This window comes from Terrapene carolina, unplaced genomic scaffold (assembly GCF_002925995.2).
Source record: "Terrapene carolina triunguis isolate 2854851 unplaced genomic scaffold, T_m_triunguis-2.0 Scaffold641, whole genome shotgun sequence".
Classification (NCBI taxonomy): domain Eukaryota; kingdom Metazoa; phylum Chordata; order Testudines; family Emydidae; genus Terrapene; species Terrapene triunguis.
Genome location: NW_020664992.1, coordinates 1,865,844 through 1,888,423, shown reverse-complemented (window position 1 = coordinate 1,888,423; position 22,580 = coordinate 1,865,844). Strand labels below are relative to the sequence as shown.

Here is a 22,580-nt window from a genome sequence, read left to right as displayed (position 1 = left end):
AACCCAGAGTCCCCCTGCCAGTTCTAGGCTTGTACAGTCAGATTTTCCTATTTTTAAAATGCTTCTCTCCAAGACCCACACAAACAAGGGAAACTACCTGACGCCACAGAGCAAACAGTGCAATTCATGATGCCAAGAGCCATCAAAATCTTACCAACTGTCTCTCTCAAATACACACACTGGGAATGTATACAGGGAATCCTTTCCCCTAAACTTTCATTTACAGTAACTATAGATGAAAGGTGTTCAGACAGAAGGGTGATTTGTGTGAAGTTGCTGGTGTCCCTTCAAGTGTGAATCTTAAGGATGGTATTGCAAGAGGTGATAGGAACAGAGGACTTGGCCAGGCAATGGGGGCAGCTGGATGCTCCGGTATGTAATATAGAGCATTCTGGCAGAAAAAGATTAAAAGGTTAGTGCAGTGACTCCTCTAGCAGGCAAGAGAATAGGAATAGGCACATTAGCTGGCAATGTAGGTGGGGGGGTATGGGGTGTGAGTGGTTCTAAATTGCACACAGGGGATGTGTGTTTTTAAGATGGCATCGAAAGAAATGAGCAACAGATCTTCATGGCATACTGGTGATTATGGGGCTTAATGAATGTCTGTCCAGATGGCACTGACTGGAGGAGTGAGATTTGAATACAATTCGGGCTGTTTTGGATTTGTGCGGTGGAAGGAAATGGAGCCAGTGGATGTGCGTTAGTATGGGGGAAACGGGGAAGATGTTTGTAATGTAATTGTTCCCTGAGTATCTCTATACGTACAAACTCTGGAACAGACTGGGAGGAAGATTGTTCGGGCCTTAGCCAGCAAGGCATTAGTTTGAAGTATGAAGTGTTTTTCTGATTTGGTTAGTTCTGTACCAAAACTGATCCCCTTACGGTAGGGATAGGTGCATAAATACATTAGCTTTCAAAAAAGCAAATCTGGAAGTTTAAAAGAATGTGGATGGAAAGTTGACTTTTTTTTTTAACCCATGCAGCAGTTGAACCCCTTAAATCAGTCTCCTTTCTGAGGCTTTCCCCAGTAGTATTATTTCGTACAATACTTCCCCCCAAAATTTTTAGGGGATGTCCAGGATTACAGAAATACAGTACAACATTATAATGAAATAAAGTGGCTGCTCTCAGAAAGAGGTACTGGAGTATTATTACTGTTATAGGTGACTGAAGCCTACTTAGGCCTTTTAAAAATTCTACTCTAATGACTTAGAACCCCAAGTTCCATTAACTTTCAGTGACTCAGGCTCCTTAGTGCCTAAGTTACTTTTGAAAAATGTGCCCTTAGTTAGAAATGAGATTTGCAGTTCACAAGATCCCTAAATAAAAATGTGCTATTTATTTCCAGGTCATTTCTAAGCATAATTCTTTTTTTTCAATTTCAAAAACTGTTTAAAATGTTGTCTTATCTTCCAGGGTCTGTTTCCTCATGCGATGCTTTCCTGAGTTTGTTTCAGAGCCATGGGCTTAAACCTGAGGCAATCTGTCCATGTGCCACATCTCCAGAAGCAATGACTGTAGCAATACGGAGGTACTGTGATGCATTGATCCTGCTAACCTATGTCCATATTTAAAGGGACACGTTAAAAATGTTTAAATAATTTCCTTTCCTATGTTGCAAGTAATTCCTGAGACTATTGAAACTGAGATAAATTTGAATGTTTTACTGCTTGTTTACTCTTTTTGCATTTTCAGCTGAAGGCAGGAAATAAGGAATAGACTGTTTCCATTTTGTTGGCAGTTTTTAGTTTCACTTTCAGGCCCTTGCAGTGCTTGAGCTGGAGGAATGTTTGAGTGTTTTGTTTTTGTTTTTTAAACTGTTTCCACTGGAATAAAAAAAAAAAGACAAATCATGGAACTGTTTCTATTGGTCCTAGCTTTTATTTTATTCAGCCTAAATATTTGAGTCATATAAGACCTGACAGTGTCCCTTTAAATAATAGCAGAGTGTGTTGTGAATTGTGCTATATTAGGTGATCCCAGCTAATGTTTGTTCACGTGCATCCAGTGGTTATTATTGAGTTCAGTGGGGCTTCTTACATGTTGATGGTGATGCACGAACTCTAGTGCTTGGTTGAATCAGGGCCTTGAAGAATTCTCTCTCAAAGCTATGAGTCTTTGTTCTTCTTTGTCTAGCAGTTAAAAGCCAGTAGCAGAGTAGCAGTTAAAAGCCTGGGAGAAGCAGGCATTTATTTTCTCACTTTTGCCAGCAGTAGCTGGTGTGGGGTTGTGCTTCTCTGCAATAGTGTCTCATGTTGTTTTGGGGAAAGCAGTCATTCTTATACTCTGTTCCTGTCCATTGCCCTCCCTGCAGTAAACAAAGCAATAATCAGCCAGCCCAGGAGCTGGCACCTACAATAGATTACCCTGGTGGCCAGATGGAAGAGCCACTCCACAGAGCTTTTGGCTGGTTTTCCCAATGCTTGCACTGGCCCAGGACTAAGCTTTTCCAACTCCCGTATCAGCATGGCTCTCCCAGCTGGTATCCCTTACTCTCCCCCAAATTAATTCAGTTGTGAAATAGGATTTCAGTATACGTCGCAAAATGATACATATAAGAACCAAGAAAAGCATCTTTATGTCACTGTGAGGATGTGTTCACTGATGTTTTAGCATGTCCATTTGTTTCCTTCAAGGCCTGGTGTCCCTGGGGCACCCTTGCCCGGAAGAGCCATCCTGTCCATGAATGGGCTAAGTTATGGTGTTATTCGTGTGAACACTGAAGACAAAAACTCTGCTCTCACGGTACAGGATGTTGGCCATGTGATGCCGGGAGGTGAGAGTGCACAGGACCTTATATTTCCATAAACACCCCTTGGCAGATGGCAGGGGCTGAGAGTGAACCTCTGGGGCTGAGACTTTCAAACCACCTAATGGACATGCAATGCTCATTTAAAACAAACAGCAACTGGGCATTGAGATCCCCAAGACAGCTCTGAAAATCTCAGCCTTGGTTTCTGTTATTGCCTCTGCTGCTGATTTGTGAGTTGCTGGGTCAGCTGCTTAGCTTTTCCTCACTTCATCTTACCTATCTGTGAAATGGACAGAATACTTCGCTCCTTCGCAGGGGGTTGTGGGGGGTCTAGTGTTTGTAAAGCATTGTAAGATCCTTGCATGGAAGTCTGTCTCAGTGGAAGTCCTGATCTTTAGTAAGTTATTGCCAGGGGCCCAGGCAAATTCAGTAGCATATTCTTTTGTGTTATGCTCTGTGGCAATGCAAACTTTGCAGCTGATCCACGTGGCCCACGGGTTCGTAGTGAAGCCTTTAATTTTAAGGAGCAGTAAGTACCCTGATGAAATGTCCATGCATATTCAGCTGCAGGATTCACGACATTTTCCCGCTTGCCACTACTTAATAAAAAGTTAATCATTCTTCATGCTTAAATGTGTCGGGTGGTTTAAAAAAAAAAAGGCTCCTGATCACTGCTGGCTAAGTTGTGTAACGGTGTGTGCTTTGCTCTAGGAATGATGTGCATCGTGAAACCCGATGGGTCTCCTCAGCTCTGTAAAACAGATGAGATTGGAGAAATCTGTGTTAGCTCCAGAACAGGAGGGATGATGTATTACGGGCTGGCTGGGGTGACAAAGAACACGTTTGAGGTCTGTATCATATGGTAGATTTTTGCCTTCTCTTGTGTCGCTGGCTTTCACCTACTGCCTTCAGCGTGGAATTGATTTTCCTGCAGAGCCTTTTGATTTCTATAACAACTAATAAAGTGTTAATATTTGGGCTTTATATATGGGGAAATCTTTCCCTAGATGGCTTGTTACAATTAGGAATTGCCTGCACTCCTTTTTTGCTATGACTTCCCACCATGCAGCAACTGACAACAGTGAGAGCATCTAGTGCAGATAAATTTACTAGCTTCCTGCAAGAATGGGAGCATCAGACATCCAGTGTTTGCTCTACTCCAGTTCATGGTATCAGAAAGCTTGCAAATAGAGTCAGAGAGAAATCTGTGTTTTATCTGGGCTTCTGGCAGCATAGTGATTTTTCTATCCCTATGATAGTAGGATTCAGTAAGTAGGATTCAGAGGTAAGATTCAGTAAGTGAAGTTCACTCCAGGGGGACACCGTGCTATAGCTGGTAATTTGAGGCTTTACAGAGGAAAACCCAGTAACTGGAGAGGATTTATTTTTTCAAAATTCACTTGCATCTAGTGTGACTCTTGCTGCAGCACACTGATGAGGAAGGGTGTGTGGGGCGGTATATCCCAGGACGAGAGAATCAACTCCCTCAGTATCCTGTCTTCTGTTTCAGGTTATCCCTGTCAACTCGGCTGGTTCTCCAGTGGGCGATGTGCCGTTCGTCCGCTCAGGCTTGCTGGGGTTTGTTGGACCTGTACGTCATATAGCTTTTGTGCTTGGATTCATGGTTTTATCTTGATGTTAAAAGTAATGGCTTCAAATGCCTAAAAGAAAAGCAGGTGGTGACCAAAGCAAACTGTTAACTTATGGTGAATGTTGGGGCAGGTTACTGAGATTGCTTGCCCCAGATGTAACTTGTTTTTCCAATACATTACCCTCACATAACCTCACTATAGAAGTTGTGCGCCAAACCACTGAGCTTTACTGAGCCGTAGCAGGCAAAGTTCTTTCAAGTTTTTCACAATCCCATAGTTGTATCACTCAGCTTCGTGGCTCTGATTTTGGCCATGCCCACACTATTCAAGAGGGAATTTCAAAATAAACTGTAAATACCTGTGACATGATCATCTGTTTATAAAAAATATTAAATTTTGAAATATGTTGTCATCTTGCAAGATAGAAATCAGCCCATAGTTCTTCATAAGCTAAAACAGACAAAACTTGAAGTTTCCCAATTCTAGCACAAAAGTGCTATAATGTTTGGACTCTATAATTGATTCACACTTGTGCAGTTTTAGAATAATGTAGATGATTTTATCCAAATTCTCTCTCATAGAATCCAATCTAAAAAGAAAGTGCGGTTAAATCTATTTATAGCAAATGTGTTTGATCTAACAGTGCACAAAAGCAATCACTAAAGATGCATGAACCAGCAAAGGCATCTGAGCATCTGTGTCCTTTACCTTTCAGGGTAGTTTGGTGTTTGTGGTAGGAAAAATTGATGGCTTGCTGACAGTTAGTGGGCGCAGACACAATGCTGATGACATCGTTGCAACCGGATTAGCAGTTGAATCAATAAAGACAGTCTACAGAGGAAGGTTAGTGGTAATGAAACCCAGCTCTTTTTTCAAGCTTTGTCTGTGTCTCTTAATAAAACATGACAGGGTGGTCATGTTGTGTGCTGCCTGTTTTTTCTTAACTGGGTTACTTTTTTGACCTCAGTCACAGAAAATGTTTGGTTGACTGTTCAGTCTCCATAGCAGTGGCAACATTGGATCAGGCCTGGGGTCTGTCTAATCCAGTATCCTTTCTCTGACAATGTTCAGCACCAGCTACTTCGGAGGGAGGAGCAAGAAACCCTGCAGTGGGGAGTTCTGGGATAACAGCCCCTAGGGAATGTTTCCTCCAGAGCCCCAATAGTTAGTGGTTGGCTCGTGGCCTGCAACCAGTTGGTTTGTATCTCCTTCACAGAGATCTTGGATTTTATTAAATATTTGCTGGGGATAGTTTTCAAAAGGATGTCACATCCCAGTGACAGCCAATAGGAGTTAGGCTGCTAGTTCACTTAGGTGCTTTGAAAAATTTTACCCTTCTCTATCCTGGCATGTTTAACATTTAGCAGAGGCTGGAACGGAAACATGATGGCTGGAGCAGGAGAGTAGAGTGCTGGTGTGCATGTAGGAAGCTTCTCTGCGGAGTAGGAGTACTCGCTTACCTGGCCAATATAACCTTTACCTTCCCAGTTTGCTGCTGTTTCAACTTCACTGTCTCCTCTCTCCCCTGCCCCTGGAGCTTTTAAAATTGTTCCCTAGCTAGTGCATAGTGTCAGTCTCTTTCCTTGGATCTCCAGGACTTCAGTGTTCCCAGGGAAGTGGCATGGTAATTCCTACCGATCCGCATTCTCTTTTCCCCAGGATTGCTGTGTTTTCAGTTTCTGTGTTCTACGATGAGAGGATCGTGGTGGTGGCAGAGCAGCGGCCAGATGCTTCTGAAGAGGACAGTTTTCAGTGGATGAGCCGAGTGCTGCAGGTAAGAGCCCAGCTGTCTGGGTGAGAGATTTGGGCTTGGGTGTGCACACCTCCTCCCTTCCCCCACCCCCTTTCAGCATGTGCACAACTCAGATGATATTAGTGTGCCTCAGACGGATGCCACTTTCTGGTGGTCATCACGATTCCTCTTGGCAGCAAGATGGCAAGTTGGGTGTGTAATGTGCATTGGCTGTGCTGACCATGTGTCTTGGAGGTCCTGGAAAGGCAGCAGAGGCTCAAACTAATACAACCCTTAATGAGGTAGATCAGCATTACCCTTGTTATACAGGCAAGGCACAGAAAAGTGAAACTGCCTTCTCAGTGCCCCAAGGGAGAACCCAGATTAGAACTCAAGGGTCTCTAGCTCCTAGCCCCATAGCTCATGCTGGCACTCTAAGAACAATTCTTCTTTAACGATGCACTTGTTATCAGCTGAGAAGCAATTGCAGCGGTAATGTGTTGGGAACCATTTGATAACTGAAAATAGGTAAAACATCCAAAACAGTTGGGTTTTAAGAAAATGGTGTGTGCAGGATGAGTGGCAAATCCTAGTTTTGGAGTTTTTGCTTGTGTGAGAGAGTAATTTTTGAGAACCTTATAGGTTGTTAGCTATATTCACTGAGAACATACACTGATCTGAGTAATATGTTAAAATGTGTGAATACTGGTGAGAGGCAGAGGCCGATGGTTAATTCCAGGGCTGAAGAGTCTGCAAAATAAACCCTAAACTCACTAGAAACAGATGAGTCACCAGCTTTTGACAGATTGAGACTTGAGTCATTCATGACCAAAAGTTGGTGCCGTAGTTCAGATGGATTGTAAAGGAGGGTACATTAACAGGCTCTTACTCATTTCCTAGCATTCCACTGTGCCCATGTTTATAGTCTGGCTAGGGTAGTGTGCTCTTCCTGCCTTGTTGGTCTTGGTACCTGGGACCAGGGAAGGCAACCAGATATTAGCCTGTTGCCTCCTCCATTCTGCCACTCTCTCCATGGGCTATTTACACTACAGCTATAGGACTTACCCTCCAGGCTAATGTATTCAAGGTGTGTTGCTGAAGGCAGAGGGCAGTGACTCCCTCCAGGTAGCCAGGAGATTGTCTTTAAAGCTCTGAGGGGCAGCAAGACTTCTTTCAAACATCCAATTTTCAGGTACTTGGTAACTCAGGCAAGCAGGCCCACACTGCTGCTCTGAACTGCCGTGCACTGCCTTTGCCTGGCATTTGCTTATGGCCCATAAGTGAGTGACGTATTATGTTCTGATTTGTTTTTTACAAACAAGATGTTATTTGTATGTATTACAGTGCCACAAGTATTCCTCATTCTTTTTGCTGATACAAACTAACACGGCTATCATTCTGAAAGTAGATCCTAGGATTTCCAGTCATGGCCCAGGACCCCTTTGTGCCAAGGACTGTACAAATACAGAACAAAGTGATGGTCACTGCAGCCAATGAGCTTACAAATGCAGGAAAAGCTCCTGGAATTTGTCAGGACACCCAATAATACTAGTTTCTGCCCAGTTGAGCAACTTCTTCTCTTCTGTCTCTAGGCAATTGACAGCATTCACCAAGTGGGTGTGTATTGTCTTGCTCTGGTACCAGCCAACACTTTGCCAAAAACTCCTCTTGGAGGGATCCATCTCTCTCAAACCAAACAGCACTTTTTGGAGGGCTCGCTGCACCCGTGTAACATCCTCATGTGCCCGCACACATGTGTGACCAACTTGCCAAAACCCAGGCAGAAACAACCAGGTAACTCAGTGTTTCTCACCCGGGGAATGCTGGCAAGTTCTTGAATGCAAGGGGTAGACTCTGAGCCTTTTTGCCTCAGGCCTAGAAAATTAGGCTAATGGCTTCACTTGTGTTCCCCTTGCTAAGATGTGTTCTAGCTGCTGGGGATTGCAGTGAGACTCTGATCCTACCAGGCCTGCCATCAGTGCATCAGTGTGTCAGGAATTCATTTCAAACCCCATCCTAGGTAAGGCTCACTGCCCTGATGAGCAGGAGGCCTCTGAAGCAGAGACTGGTAGCCCAGCAAGAAATCCCTTCTGAACTTCCAGGGTTCTCTTCAACCACCCTTGTGGCAGCCATGCTTCAAGAGGAGCCTGGTCTTGGGGAGCAGCCTTCCACTCTGCTCACTCATCCTCATTCCACTTGACTGCAAGTCACGTGCTCTACAGGAGGCTGAGGCTAAGGCTAGCATCACCTCCTTGTAGCTCAGGTTATATGCAGCAATTCTGGGCTGTTGGTGAGCACTTAGCCTGTCTCACAGGGTCCCCTAAAGCAAGGTAGCCTATGCCCTTTCATTTTAACCCCAATTGTGAAGCCCTATGATAGTCTAAAATGCATGTGACTCACTAGGATGTTTCCAGTTTCTGCATTCCTCCTTCCCCCAGCAGTTTGACTCTGTAATGAGATCACTTGGCATCTCCCCCTGGGGGAAACCTGTGGGGTGGTGGAAGTTTTTTTTAGCTCCAATTCTCAGGTGGGAGAAAACGAGTCCGTCCCAGGGTGAAGAGATTTGCCCAAGGTCATGCACTGAGTCATTGGCAGAGCTGGGAGCTCTGACGTCTTCTCCCTGCTTTAACCATTAGCCTGCACTGCTGCCCTGCAGACTGTAAAATATAAAATGGCTCTCTCCAGTGTGTCTGTATGTTTCCATCCTTTACCAAGTCTATGCGGCTGCTCTTTGCCAACAGGTGTTGGCCCTGCCTCTGTGATGGTGGGGAACCTGGTTGCTGGGAAGCGCATTGCTCAGGCTGCTGGGAGGGACCTTGGACAAATAGAAGACAACGATTTGGTTAGAAAGGTAAATCCCTACAGCCAGATGCTTATTGTGGCTAGCATGTGGGAAAACATTTCACCCCCCAGTTGAATAAAACACGGAGCAGTGATGTGAAATTGTCATCTCGGAGAATTTGTGCTGGCACTCACTACTGCCTCTCATTGCAGCACCAGTTCCTGACGGAGGTGTTACAGTGGAGAGCTCAAGCAACCCCTGATCACACGCTCTTCCTTCTGCTAAATGCCAAGGTACGGATTAGAATGGTTTTTTTGTTGGGCTCAGATTATCATGCGGTGCTGGTTTGGCAGAGGCTATGAGCTTGCCGCAGTCTAGGGCTGTGTTGGGTCTCAGGTGAGTGGGTGCATCTTGGTCGTCAGGATGAAAGTGTCATCATGGCCACTGTAACTATAGAGGTGACATGTGACACTGATGTGGAAAGTTTTCATTAACTTCACAGCATCATCTCTTCATGTTGTTTAGCATCATAAATGTGCCACCATTAAATGACCAGAGTCAAGGTGCTGCTCCTCCTATGTTTTAAAGAACTTTCAGAGGATCATTCAGGAGCCAAGCCAAATTCTTGGTCTCTTCTCCCTGCTTCCTCCTCCCTGCATAGGGAGAAAGGCAGAAATCTCTCCCTTTTCTGCCCCTATGTAAGTACAGTAGGGATCAGAGTCTGCTGCCTGAAGTGGGACTAGAAGCTCTAAATTCAGAAGGATGTTTCTATAAACTTTCCTGGCTCGTGCTCCTTCACGTAATTCCCAACGCGCGCGCACACACACTATATCTGTCTATCTCTGCGTGTGTGTGTGAGGCCTACAAGGTGAAGTGTATAAACCTTAACATTCAGCCTAAGGCTTTGGGTTTATTTAAAATTTAACTCTTCAAAACTGGAAGCTTTTTTCACCTGAAGATGTTAGACGATACTGCTCATTCTTTAACAATTGCTTCACTTTGCTTTAAAACTACCTGGAGTCTGCAGGTCCCATCAGCCCTTGCACCACCTTAGAAGTTCGGTTTGAGTGTGTTTTGTCAGGGAGCTGTATAGCACAGTAGATGCAGGAGAACCTGCTGAATCAACTCCCTGATAAGTGACATTTCCTAGGAGTAGGGTCAGTTCAATGCATTTCGGTGACATTAAACACTGGATAAATGGCCCATCAGGCACCCACAGCCTATTCATGGTAGCTAATGGGTATGGATTGACTCTGACTGTATAAACTTCCATCTGTGCTGCCCTTTGTGCAGCTGACTTGTGCTGTCCCGGCTCTCATTCACTACATTTCTCTCTCCTTTCAAGGGAACTCCTGTGTGCACAGCCACCTGCCTCCAGCTGCACAAGAGAGCAGAGAGAATTGCATCAGTTCTGTACGACAAGGGACATCTGAATGCAGGAGACAACGTGGTGCTGCTCTATCCTCCTGGTAAGGTCATGTTGGTGCTGGGCAGAATCCGCACTGGGAAAATACACAACAACCTATTAATCCAACTTTCAAAACTTGTAAGACTTAAACTGTTGAGCAGCATCCGCACTGGGATTGTTGAGTGGCGATATCTGGAGTCGACCATGTAATTGATCTGGTTTTAACACCAAGTAGTTATGTTTCATAGGGACTGGGGTGTGTTAGGGGTCTCAGCATCAGGCTTGGCATCCCTAGGCTGTATTGAATCCTGGAAAGGCTGGCTCAGTTTGACTTCACTCCGACAGATGCACTGAGTTCTGTGTATCTTACTGTGTCTTGGCCTTTCAGATGAAATCTTAGAAGTTCAAGTCTTCTGCCTGTGGACATCAAAGATCCCATTGATACTTTCTAAGTTTTATTTGAAAATACTATTGTGGCCACATTGGATCTAATGGAGAAAGGGGCTTGTCCCTACTCCAAGGGGGACTTCTGGGTCTTGTCTGTTCTGTGTGGACATTAGAGTATTGAGGCCTCACTCCTGTGGGAATGTTCTGCATGCCATTTGGTGGCTACTCTCCACCCCAGAGGTGGCTGCCTTTCAGTCGTGGTATAGAGATGTCTGATTTACTGTGACTTAGCTACCAGGATGGCTTTCTGTAGATTTAGTCTTCTTCGAGTGATTGCTCATATCGATTTCAATTAGGTGCGTGTGCGCCGCGTGCACAGTTGTTGGAAAGTTTTTCCCCTAGCAGCACCGTGGAGTGGCGCCTTCATAGCGCTCAATAGATGACCCCGCTGACCTGGCGCCGCCTCAGTTCCTTCTTACCGCCAGTGACGGTCGTTGGAACTGCGGTGACTTGCTTAGCCAAGCTCTCCTCGTTTTCCCCACCTTTCCGTTTAGTTTAGTTCACAGTTATTCCTAGCCTCGTTAAGTTTAGTTTTAGTGTTTTCGGTTACAGCAGATAGCTGTTGGGAGTAGGGTGTCTTCCCCTTCACCCGAACCGCATTCCCTGTTGGGACTTGGGGTATGCCTAAGTCCCAAGGGTTCAAACCCTACAAGTCCTGCAATAAGCCCATGCCAACGGGTGACCCCCACGACGCTTGCTTAGTGTCTGGGGGAAGCACACCAAGTGGACAAGTGCAGGCTTTGTAAAGGGTTTCGCCCCAGAACAAAAAAGGAGCGAAAATTTTGCCTCAAGCAGCTCCTTATGGAGGTGGCACTTAGATCGCAACCTACACCAGCACGGCAAGACCCGGCACCGAGCTCATCGATGCGCAGTGCCCCAGCGGCAGTGGTAGAAGCGGCACCGCGGAAGGACTCTGGGAGACACCCGCGGCACCGCCGTACCCCGGCGCCGAAACCGTCAAGACTGACCCGGCCCCGTTCCATTCTCCAAGGCAGAAGCGGCACCAGAAGCAGGGGAGGAGTGGATCTCCAACTCAGAGACCAACCCCTTCGGAGCTGGCCAATGGGGCGCGTCCCAGAGAGGACCCCGTGGGCGTACCACCAGGCCCAGGGCATCCAATCCAAAGGTTCCCATTCAGCAACCTCTGAACTGCGGGTGCTGGAGACGTCAGCCAGTCGCCCCACCCCTAGGGGTGCCGAGGAGGTACCAGTCACACTACCTCCCCTGGAACCAACCTCCGCTCCTGATCCTGATCCAGGTGTGATTGGCTCCGACACAGAAGCGGAACAGGAAGCCCCTGGAGACCGAGTGTGTCAGGAGGACCCTGTTTCCCCATTAGCCTCTTCGTCATCCTCCCCAGATGAGGCGGTTGCAGACACCTCCGTCTCTGGACTGCCCCTCATAGACAGGCGTGCCCACCAGGACTTCCTTCGCAGGGTGGCGCAAAATATGGGCTTGCAGGCCAAGGAGGTGGTGGAGTTGGAGAACCCGGTGGTCGACTTCCTGACCCCGGAAGGCCTGTTAGGGGTGGCTCTACCCCTCATCAAGATCATACAGGCCAATGCGAAGACCATTTGGTCTTCATCCCTCTCACCGCGAAGGGTGTGGAGAGGAAGTATTTCGTCCCATCTAAGGGGTACGTATACCTCTTCACACACCCGCAGCCTTGCTCATTGGTGGTGGCTGCAGTAAATGAAAAGGAGCGGCAGTAGGGTGACCAGATGACAGAAGTGAAATATCGGGACGCGGGGGGGCGGAGCAAAAAAAACAAAAAACACCGCCGGAGCACAGGAGGAAAAATGGGCCGGGGAGGCGCGGCAGCCAGCAACAACAAACCCCCAATTCTTTTTGTATAGTGGGACTCGGGAGGTACTTTTCAACCTAACATATACCCCAACACACCTATGGCTGAGACTCTGCTCCCCTCAGACTGGTCCTCCTCTTCACATTTTTAAGCCTTCGTTGTTTAGCAGAGAGCAGAAACCAAAGCCCCCCCCACACCCACTCCGTTCAAGAGAGCACACAGCAGTACTTGTGTATATCAACAAGAGCCACTCCATCTATGGTGCATTTACAAACGCCTCCGTCCACCCAGATCTCCTCCCTTCCAGGGGAAGAGACTTCGGCTCTGGAAACAGCGATTGCTGGGTCTGCAAGACTGCCCTAAGTCCAGAGAGCTCCTCCGCCCCCAGAGGAGGGCAGGGCAGGCAGCATGGCTAGGGGCTGCTCCTTTAAACCCTGTCCCGGACTGGAGGCTTTTGGAACCGGGGAGCCAGCGGAAAGGGGGCCGAGCAGGCGAGCAGTTACCTAGAGCGAGTGGCCGGTGGCTCAGGAGCAACGCGAGCTGCTGCTGCTCAGCTACGAGCTGAGCCGGGCTACCATCCCTGCCCCCAACCCAGCAACCAGAGCCGCCCCCCAAAGAGCTCCCTCCACTGGGCAGGGGCAGGGGCGCTCTCTGCAGGCTGCCGGCGCCTACAAGCCCCGCCCCGCCTCTGCGTGCCTGGGGAGTGGGGCTGCAGCACTCTGCAGTCTCCGGCCGGCGGGCGCTGGGAGCTCAGCTGCGCTGCCCCAGGGCCCGGAAGAAGCGGGGAGCGGCGCCGGCTTGCCGCGGTCCCCCAATATCGGGACATAAAGTGCGTCCCGACCGATGTAAGGTTGGGACACGGGACAAGTCCCCTAAAATCGGGACTGTCCCGGTAATATCGGGACGTCTGGTCACACTAAGCGGCAGGGGCAACAAGCCCCAGCATCTAAGTCCAAGGACACCAAGCGCCTAGATTTCTTTGGGAGCAAAGTGTATTCCCGGGGGGGGTTGCAACTCAGGATTGCCAACAAGCAGGCAATTCTGAGTAGATACAGCTTCAACTCCTAGAACTTGATGCTCAAGTTTAAGGAGCTGGTGCCAACAGAGTCCAGGCAGGAGTTTGGAGCAATAGGGGAGGTGGGCAAAGCGGTGGCACAGACCTCTTTACAGGCCTCACTGGACGCTGCAGACTCAGTGGTGTGCACCTTGTTCTCTGGCATTGCCATGAGGCGTAGCTCATGGCTGCAGGCCTTGGGACTCCAGCCCGAGGTTCAACAGACCATGCAGGACCTGCCTTCTGATGGGGCAGGTCTGTTTACAGAGCAGACTGAGTCTACGCTGCATAGCCTAAAGGACTCCATGGCTACCATGAAATCCTTGGGTATGCACACCCTGGCAACCCAATGTAAACATTTCAAGCCTCAGCAGCAGCACTCCTATCCTCCTTGGCCAAGGCAGGACTTTTATAGGAGATGGGGCAGGAATGGCAGACAAAAGCCTTCAAATCCTCTGCCCGGGCAGGGCCAGGGCCCGACTAAACCATCGTTGGGTTCCAAGCAGGCCTTTTGAAAGTGAGCCCGAGGACAGCGCACCAGTCTCACTTCTGGATCCTTCCCTGTCTTTCTTGAATCGTCTGTCCCACTTCTGCCATGCTTGGTCCCAAATAACTTCGGACTGCTGGGTTGTCCGTACGGTAGAAGTGGGATATTTTCTCCAATTCTGCTCCCACCCCCCTTCCCCGTTTTCTCATGAGCAACTCCTTATCCAGGAGGTGCGGGCGCTCCTTGCCATGGGAGCAGTGGAGGAGGTTCCTCGGGCAAGGAGTTCTATTCCCGATACTTCCTAATCCCCAAAGCCAAGGGGGGTTTCAGACCCATTCTAGATCTGCGAGGACTCAACAAGTTCATGGTAAAGTTGACATTCCACATGGTCTCCCTGGGATCTGGGAGACTGGTACGCCACCCTCCACATGAAAGACTCGTACTTCCATATAGCTATTCGGCCTGCACACAGGTGATTCCTACGCTTCGTGATCGACCACAAACATTATCAATTTATCGTCCTTCCATTCGGCTTCTCAACAGCCCCCCTAGTGTTCACCAAGTGCATGTCGGTCATGGCTGCTTTCCTCCGTCGGAGGCAGGTGCAGGTATACCCCTACCTCCACGGCTGGCTGCTCAGGGGTCACACCAGGGGGCAGGTGGAGTCTGAAGTCCGATTGGTCAGATCCACATTGAGAGACTGGGTCTCCTCCTCAACTTGAACAAGTCAACCTTGGCACCAACCCAGAGAATAGAATTCATCGGGGTGGTTTTATACTCGGTTCAGGCAAGAGCACTTTTCCCGGAGTCCCAATTCCAAGCCATGATGGACATCATTCAAGGCCTCAGGCAATACCTGACCACCACAGCCAGGGGATGCCTGAGTCTCCTCGTCCACATGGCAGCCTGCACTTACGTGGCTCACTTCGGCCTATCGCCTGGGATGCGACAGCGTGAATTCAGTGGTCATGGTGCCGCGGCAGGTGCTTCAATGGTGGCTCGACCCTCGGACACTGTGTGAAGGAGTCCCCTTCAGCAGCCCTCAGCCTTCCTTGTCACTGGTAATAGATGCGTCAGCTCTGAGATGGGTTGCGCATTTGGGAGACCTCCAAATGCAGGGCCTCGGTCGCAGACGAGCTCCCTCTCCATATCAATATCAAGGAGCTTTATAGGCGCCTATTACCCCCCACCCCCTGTCCCGATTTTTCATACTTGCTATCTGGTCACCCTACATGCACCTCCCCAAAAAATTCCTCTGTGCCCCCCTAGTGGGCGTGCCTCTCAGTTTGGGAACCACTGGAGTAGAGGTTAGTGTCACGAGGACTTGTGTGACAGCCTCTTGTGTTCTTGCAGGCATTGAACTCATCGCTGCATTCTATGGCTGTTTGTATGCTGGCTGCATTCCTGTGACCGTTCGACCACCTCATGCTCAGAACCTAACTGCGACTCTGCCCACTGTGCGAATGATCGTAGATGTGAGTAATAGGAAGCTGCGACCTATGGGCCTGGCATGGGGCATCATTATTCTGGTGTTTGGATTTGGAGAGTAGTAAGAATGAAATCTCTCATGCTATCTTTCATGGCTGCAGTATATTAGAACACCCTCTCGCATCAGAATGAACGGTTTGACCTTTTTTTTAATAAATGAGAATTCAGTATAACAGCTGCCGTTAGCTGTTACGGGGTGATACAAGTTGCTGCAAAATACATGGTAACAGGAATAGGCTAACTTATGTGACCCACAGGCTTGTTACCACCTAATAACTCATAAGAACGGCCATACTGGATCAGACCAAAGGTCCATCTAGCCCAGTATTCTGTCTTCTGACAGTGGCCAATGCCAGGGGCTTCAGAGGGAATGAACAGAACAGGTAATCATCATCATTCCCTGTTGCCCATTCCCAGCTTCTGGCAAACAGAGGCTAGGGACACCCATTCCAGCCCCTCCTGGCTAATAGCCATTGATGGAGCTATCTTCCATGAACTTATTTAGTTCTTTTTTGAACTCTGTTACAGTCTTGGCCTTCACAACATCCTCTGGCAAGGAGTAGGTTGACTGTGTGTTGTGTGAAGAAATACTTCCTTTTGTTTGTTTTTAAACCTGCTGCCTATTAATTTCATTTGGTGACCCCTAGTTCTTGTGTTATGAGAAGGAGTAAATAACACTTCCTTATTGCAACACTGTACCTCTAAGTGACTACTGGGCAAGTGCCAGTCTACCAATTACCTACTAATTACAGTAACTGGCCTAGGCTGACTCTGTAGGTATGGAGGGAGAGGTACTGTCCGGTTCCCACCTGACATAACATCCCTACTCAGCCTCTCCAAAGATCTTGCCACGTTGCATTTTAGTATGAATTTGGGGTCTTGGCTGAGCAGGGTGGTGTGTTTTGGAATAGCAAAGGACGTTAGTGAGAGACTGTAGGGGAGGCTGGCCCACAGGTGGGGAAAGTGCATTGCACAAGCATACCCACCACCTCCACTAGTTATGGGGCTTGAAAGGCCACGTGTTTCTCTTTCACATTCTAGTAATCGTTGGTTGGTTATATGTTTAGGTCAGCAAAGCTGCCTGCATTCTCACAACTCAGACCTTAATGAGACTACTGAAATCCAGAGATGCAGCTGCTGCTGTGGATGTGAAAACCTGGCCAACCATCATTGACACAGGTGAGAACTTCTCTTTGCCACATTTCCAAGATTTTCAAAGCCGCATGTCGGGATTCCGACTCATAAGAGGTTCTGGTGTTGCCAATACAGACACTATCTGACTGGCTGCTCTGGGGGCTTCAGTGCTCAGAAAAAGCAGCTCAGAGAGACTGGTTCAGCAGCTCCCAGCTTTTACACTTTTAAACATACAATTAAAAAAAAAAAGGGGGGGGGGGAGGGAGAGCTGTGCTGACAGTCTCCTATTATGAGATCTGACATTTTGTGAATGAGGAAAGCAGTTTGTGGGAAGGATACAACTCCAGATGGAACAGAGAGGGTGTCTCAAGACTTTCTAGCCCCTTTCGACTACAAATGTTGAATGTTCTTGAATTAATTTGAACAAAGAGTGTTTAGAGAAGGCTGGGATTGCCTTGTAATCTGACCCATGGTTGACCCTGGAAACTCTAATTATTCCTTGTGCAGAGCTGAGCCCCATGTAGAATTATAGCATGGGGGTAAATGTAAAGTCCAGTTGATGTTAGTGGCCTCAGAACAGGTATCCATGTCATAGTTAGCACTGACTGGCCCCCTATCTGGCAGTTTCAGAATAGAGGACAAGCACTGAATGGCACATGACAAGTGTAATATCTTGATAGCATTTACGTATTTGATTCAGTGCCTCGCAACATCGATTGAATCTCCCCACCCTTTACTCCTCAGAGTGGTATCAGAGCACCTTACAGTCCAAATGAATAGGGTTCACACACACAGCTAGATTCTCTTTTCTCCTCCTTTCCAAGAGCAGACAGATTTTTTTTTAATGGGAAAGCTTTGACATAGAAATGGCCCTTGCACTTCCTCCTGAAAGCAGTGAGACATGTTGGTCACTCTCTTGTGGAAGGTAATTCCACAGCTAATTATCGAGAAGGCTTGCTCTTCTCACGCATTCATCTCATCCTAGTCATTGAAAGTTCCATCATCCCTGAGAATCCCAATTCAGAAACAACAGAATCATAAGACTTTTTGTTTCTTACCCACACAGATGACTTGCCCAGGAAGCGGCTACCTCAGATCTATAAACCACCCACACCAGAGATGTTGGCATACCTAGATTTTAGTGTGTCCACGACAGGCATGCTTACGGGAGTGAAGGTACAGTAACATCTGATGAGAAGGAAGGTCTCGTATAACCTTTTTTTGGCTGAATCTTTTTTTTTTTTTTTTAAGTGGCTCTTGTGATTTAATTTAAAAATCACTTGTCCCAGTTAATAAACTGGGAGAGTAAAGCTATGTATTGGCAGATCCAAAAAATGCAGTCTGGCTTCAGGCTGGTAAAGCAGCTCTGCATTGGGCTGCCATGCCGAAAGACAGAGGCCAGAAGCAGCCTCAGGATTTCAGGTGCCTAGGCTGATGGAGAATTGCATATTTAGGTGAACAGGGAATGATGATGGTATTGCTCTGCAGTCTCGGCTAACAGTGAACTATTGGAACAGCATTCACTGGCCTCCACTGAAAGCAGAGAGTAGCTCTGGCAGTTGGCAACAGAGAAAAGGGTGTGAAAGAAACAGGAGTAAAAACTGAGCCCTTAGGCTCTGGTGTAGGGTGCTGGCTGGGCTCAGATGCTGTGGGAGGTGTATAGTGAGAAACTGAAGCTGCTGCTCCTTTTATAACATGCTTTAATGATCTAAGATAAACAGAGCTTTGTGTGGAAGCTTCCACAATGTTTTGCACTCACCATGCGCGATAAGGGTAGTTAATTTGTGGAGTAGTAGCATTGTTAGGAAACCAAGCCCATATTTCACTGTATCCAGCTGACTCAGAAATCCTGTTCCTATGTTCTTGGATTTCAACACTGTATCTCTCCCTCTCTGTCTTTTGTTACAGATGTCCCACTCAGCAGTGAATGCGCTTTGCAGGGCGATAAAGCTCCAGTGTGAGCTCTATTCCTCTCGGCAGATTGCCATTTGTCTTGATCCCTACTGCGGACTTGGCTTTACGCTCTGGTGCCTTTGCAGGTATGAGTTGGAATGAAAACAAAAGGGTAAGATATTGATTGGTTTTAAAACAGGAAATGGAGGGCTGTATGTTCAACTGGTATAAATTGACACAGCTACATTGTCTTCAGTGGAATGATTCCAGTTTATACCAGCTCAGGATCTGGCACTGAATGTTCAATAACATGACCACCTTCCCCTCCGGTTTTAAGATCTATCCAGGTGTGGCTGTTTTTCTCTTAACATGTAGATGCACTGCAAGAGATTAGCTCTAGAAAGTTTCTCCCATTTTCTTTGTTGGTTACATATTACGATGAAATGTATTTTCGGGGCCTGCGTTTCTCTTTCACATTGGCAATGGGAAGTGTGTGCACCACTTCTCAGTTACAAGACATTTTTATTACAAATACAATGTTGCTGCACATTATAAAGGAGATGGGCACTAGTGTTGTCATCAAATTATCCCAGACATGGAATCCCATTACCTACGTTTGGTCCTAACATCACTATGTGTCGGTGATCAAAAATAACAAAAACAAACTTAATGCTAACCAGCTTCTATAGTAAAATCTTTCTCTCTCTAATCTTCCATGGCAGCGTGTATTCTGGTCACCAGTCCATCTTAATTCCTCCTATGGAGTTGGAATCCAATCTTTTCCTCTGGCTTTCCACTGTCAGTCAGTACAAAATAAGGGACACTTTCTGTTCCTATTCAGTCATGGAGTTGTGCACAAAGGGACTTGGAAATCAGGTCGAAGTGTTAAAGGTAAGAAACTTTGTCAGTATCTTACACTGATTTTAAAAGTTGGTACCCAGTCTTGTGCTAAAGCAAATGGAGATTAGCAAACCTTAGAAGGCGGAGGCAGTAGCAGCAGCATCAGGCTGCATGAATAGTCAGCTATATACCATCAGCCTGCTGCAGGGCTCTAAGCCAGCTGAGGATACAGCATATCTGCTGGCCAAGCCATTAAGCAGCAGCATGACTCTCTGGAAGAGCAGGAGGGAAAAATAAATATGCTCAAGGTTTATGATTACTACTTGCATCTGTTTTCCTAAAACTGGCTTTGTGCTCCGTCTACAAAGTCACCACTCAATTGTGCACCACTGACAGTACAAAATGTTCTGAAGTTTTACACTTTGCATGATATCCCCAATCACATAGGTTACTGTGCAGCTCTGCAAAGCTGGTAGTGCTGTCCATTTTTCTTTAATTATGGGGCAGCAGTGATGTTTTCCAGTGATTAGAGTACATAACTGAGGGGTCTGTGCCCAGCTCTGCTGTAGCCTCAGAGTGACCTTCAGCAAGTCACTTCACCCATTTGTGCCTCCATTTCCTCATCTGTAAAATGGGAGTGATAATCCTAAACAACCCAGCAGGGGTGTGGTGAGGCTTAGTTAAACTCAGGGATGAGGTACTACAGAAATGCAGAGCGCTGTATTCCTTATAGCTGGATAGGAAGCAGAATTGAAAATGCCATTATTCCATTTATGCTTTTTGGGCTGCCTGATCAGAGTCACATTTGATAGCCTGCCAACAGGGACACAATAAGGTACATTTATCATGAGTGGCGTAATGGGAGGTATCCTTCACTTGTGGACCTGTTGTCTCCTGCTGATTAGGTGTGGAGGAGGGGGCAAAGAGTCTTCTGTGGGACTCTGCTTCGTTTGTCAGAGGCAGAGCAGCAATTTGCATTTATCTGTATCTGCACCATGTTTCTGCAGGCAAGAGGAATTAATCTGTCGTGTGTCCGGACCTGTGTGGTGGTTGCAGAAGAGCGGCCACGAATTTCTCTCACCCAGTCCTTCTCCAAGCTTTTCAAAGACATTGGCCTGTCATCCCGTGCTGTGAGCACCACCTTTGGGTCAAGAGTCAACGTAGCTATCTGTTTACAGGTACCCAAGGGATATTTACTGTGGATGACCATTATGTTGTCAGTGGCACCAGGTTTCCAGATTCTGTCGAGCTCTGAATTGGCAAACTCTTCATAACCAACACATGCTGCTAAATTGTTAACTTAGCTCAAACTCTGGTCTGAGGAGCACTCACTGGTGCTCTGTGGAGAGCAGCAAGGCACACAGTGCAGGCAGTTCCTCCTTGTTTCCAGCTGCCAGATTGCATTAAAGAATCTAAAAACACTTGATAATACTTCCAAACTTCTGCATTTCCATGTAAGAAATAACTGCAGTTGCCACAGGGATGTTAGTCATGAATGGAAGGGGTGGTGCCCTGGGTTAATTTCTCTCAAGGTGTGGCCTACTGTAAGGTTGTATCTATTCCAGCATTTCCCCCCCAGTTTTCCAGCATTTGCCACTCCACGGATAAGAGCAATGGTTGGAGCATTCAGAACAGATGTATCGGCTGGTGGCCTGTCTATGCTAGCACTCCCTCTGGTGCAGCTGCCGGGGTGGGAAATGTGAAGATGAATTCTAGCATCTGTATGAAGCATAAGGAAACATTTGAGAGCTCCTGCCTTGGCAGAGGCATGGATTACCTTGTCTTTATCAATGCAATGGCTTTGAGCACCAGCCTTGTCATTGTTGTTTGATTGTTTAAAAAGTGAGACTTGAAACAGTTTGGTATTTTCTGATTTCTTTTCTTTGAAGAGTTACTAGAAAACAGAGTAAAGAGAAACAAACCCTAAAAGGAAGGGCCAGTGTGTGACGTTCTTTGAACAGGAGATGGAGAGTCTAGTGTGGGTGGGTGAAAAGTGAGGGCACTTCTCCAGGAGCCCAAACACACACACCGCATTTGTACTAATTAAACAGCCCAGCTCAGACTATTTCCAGGGAGTCAGTGTCCAAAAAGTAATGCTCTTTGTGCGTGGGGAGTGGGGGTGGTTGGTTGTTTTGGGTTTTTTTATTCATATAATTGTCTGCTCTTCTGTATGGTTTTTACACTTTATATTAATTATCATTGACCGTCATATAATTAGAAACAGAAAATATTAACATGTTCTTTAATGTTAATCTTTAGGGAACCTCTGGGCCTGACCCTACCACAGTGTACGTAGATCTGAAATCCTTAAGACATGACAGGTACAGTGTATTTACATTGCACTTTATTTATTATTCATCCTCTACATAACCTCCTGGAGAATACTGTGTTGGCCATGAGATTCCTTCTTGGTAGATGGTAAATGAAGTTCTTGCTTTTCATCATAATGTTTTTTCCCTTCAGAGTGCGTTTGGTAGAGAGGGGAGCTCCACAGAGCCTGCTGCTTTCGGAATCTGGGAAGGTAATTTCACATCCACTTCCCTAATGGCTTGGCACACAGAGCACGTGACCAAGTGTGTTTGTGTCCTTCAGAAACATTTTATATGTGAACTTGTAGTTCAGGGAGGCATCTGTATTAAGCCAGTCATGCAGTATGGCATGAGAAAGATGATCATTGAACTAACTCCCTGGTGCAGAGAAACCCACATACGTTGAAGTCTTTTTTTTTTCACTCTAATAGCAGGCTTTGCTGTAACTTCAATTGCAATGCACTGGAACAATTTGAGGGTGAGGGCAGCGGGGGTTGATTCTATTTTACAGTAAATGTTTTCACTTTATCAGAGTTCTGTAAGCAGTCTGCTGTATCCTGGATGGCAGCATGCATTGGGATGTGCAGTGGCTGTTAGTCCTTTGCTTAAATGAAGTAACAGCAATAAAAATAGTTTTTCCAAGTGGTCTGGGCAGACTTCATTATGCAAACTCTCAAAAAACATATAGGAGTTAACCCCTGATGTCCTGAATTTACAGCCCCAGAAACCCTCACTTGCTTGGACCTTGAGAGTCATTAATGCATTCTTGTTATAACATTAGTCAGTTCTTAATATCCTGTGTAGATGTGCAAATACAGGTACACACACATTCCATAGAAGGTGAAACCCATGCTCACA

The 22,580-nt window shown here is 46.8% G+C and overlaps 1 protein-coding gene across 1 annotated transcript in view; it reads left to right on the top strand.

Annotated features, from left to right (window-relative positions):
* The window catches only part of DIP2B (disco interacting protein 2 homolog B), a 57,212-nt gene that overhangs the window by 27,323 nt on the left and 7,309 nt on the right, over window positions 1-22,580 (top strand). Inside the window, exons 15-32 of the mRNA XM_024214749.2 lie at window positions 1,417-1,531; window positions 2,637-2,776; window positions 3,464-3,600; window positions 4,263-4,343; window positions 5,060-5,187; window positions 6,004-6,118; window positions 7,669-7,870; window positions 8,818-8,927; window positions 9,071-9,151; window positions 10,204-10,327; window positions 15,412-15,533; window positions 16,614-16,725; window positions 17,747-17,856; window positions 18,589-18,719; window positions 19,296-19,464; window positions 20,421-20,591; window positions 21,673-21,734; window positions 21,877-21,934. Coding sequence (XP_024070517.2) covers window positions 1,417-1,531; window positions 2,637-2,776; window positions 3,464-3,600; window positions 4,263-4,343; window positions 5,060-5,187; window positions 6,004-6,118; window positions 7,669-7,870; window positions 8,818-8,927; window positions 9,071-9,151; window positions 10,204-10,327; window positions 15,412-15,533; window positions 16,614-16,725; window positions 17,747-17,856; window positions 18,589-18,719; window positions 19,296-19,464; window positions 20,421-20,591; window positions 21,673-21,734; window positions 21,877-21,934 — 2,168 coding nt within the window. The remainder of the gene's footprint in view (window positions 1-1,416; window positions 1,532-2,636; window positions 2,777-3,463; window positions 3,601-4,262; window positions 4,344-5,059; window positions 5,188-6,003; window positions 6,119-7,668; window positions 7,871-8,817; window positions 8,928-9,070; window positions 9,152-10,203; window positions 10,328-15,411; window positions 15,534-16,613; window positions 16,726-17,746; window positions 17,857-18,588; window positions 18,720-19,295; window positions 19,465-20,420; window positions 20,592-21,672; window positions 21,735-21,876; window positions 21,935-22,580) is intronic.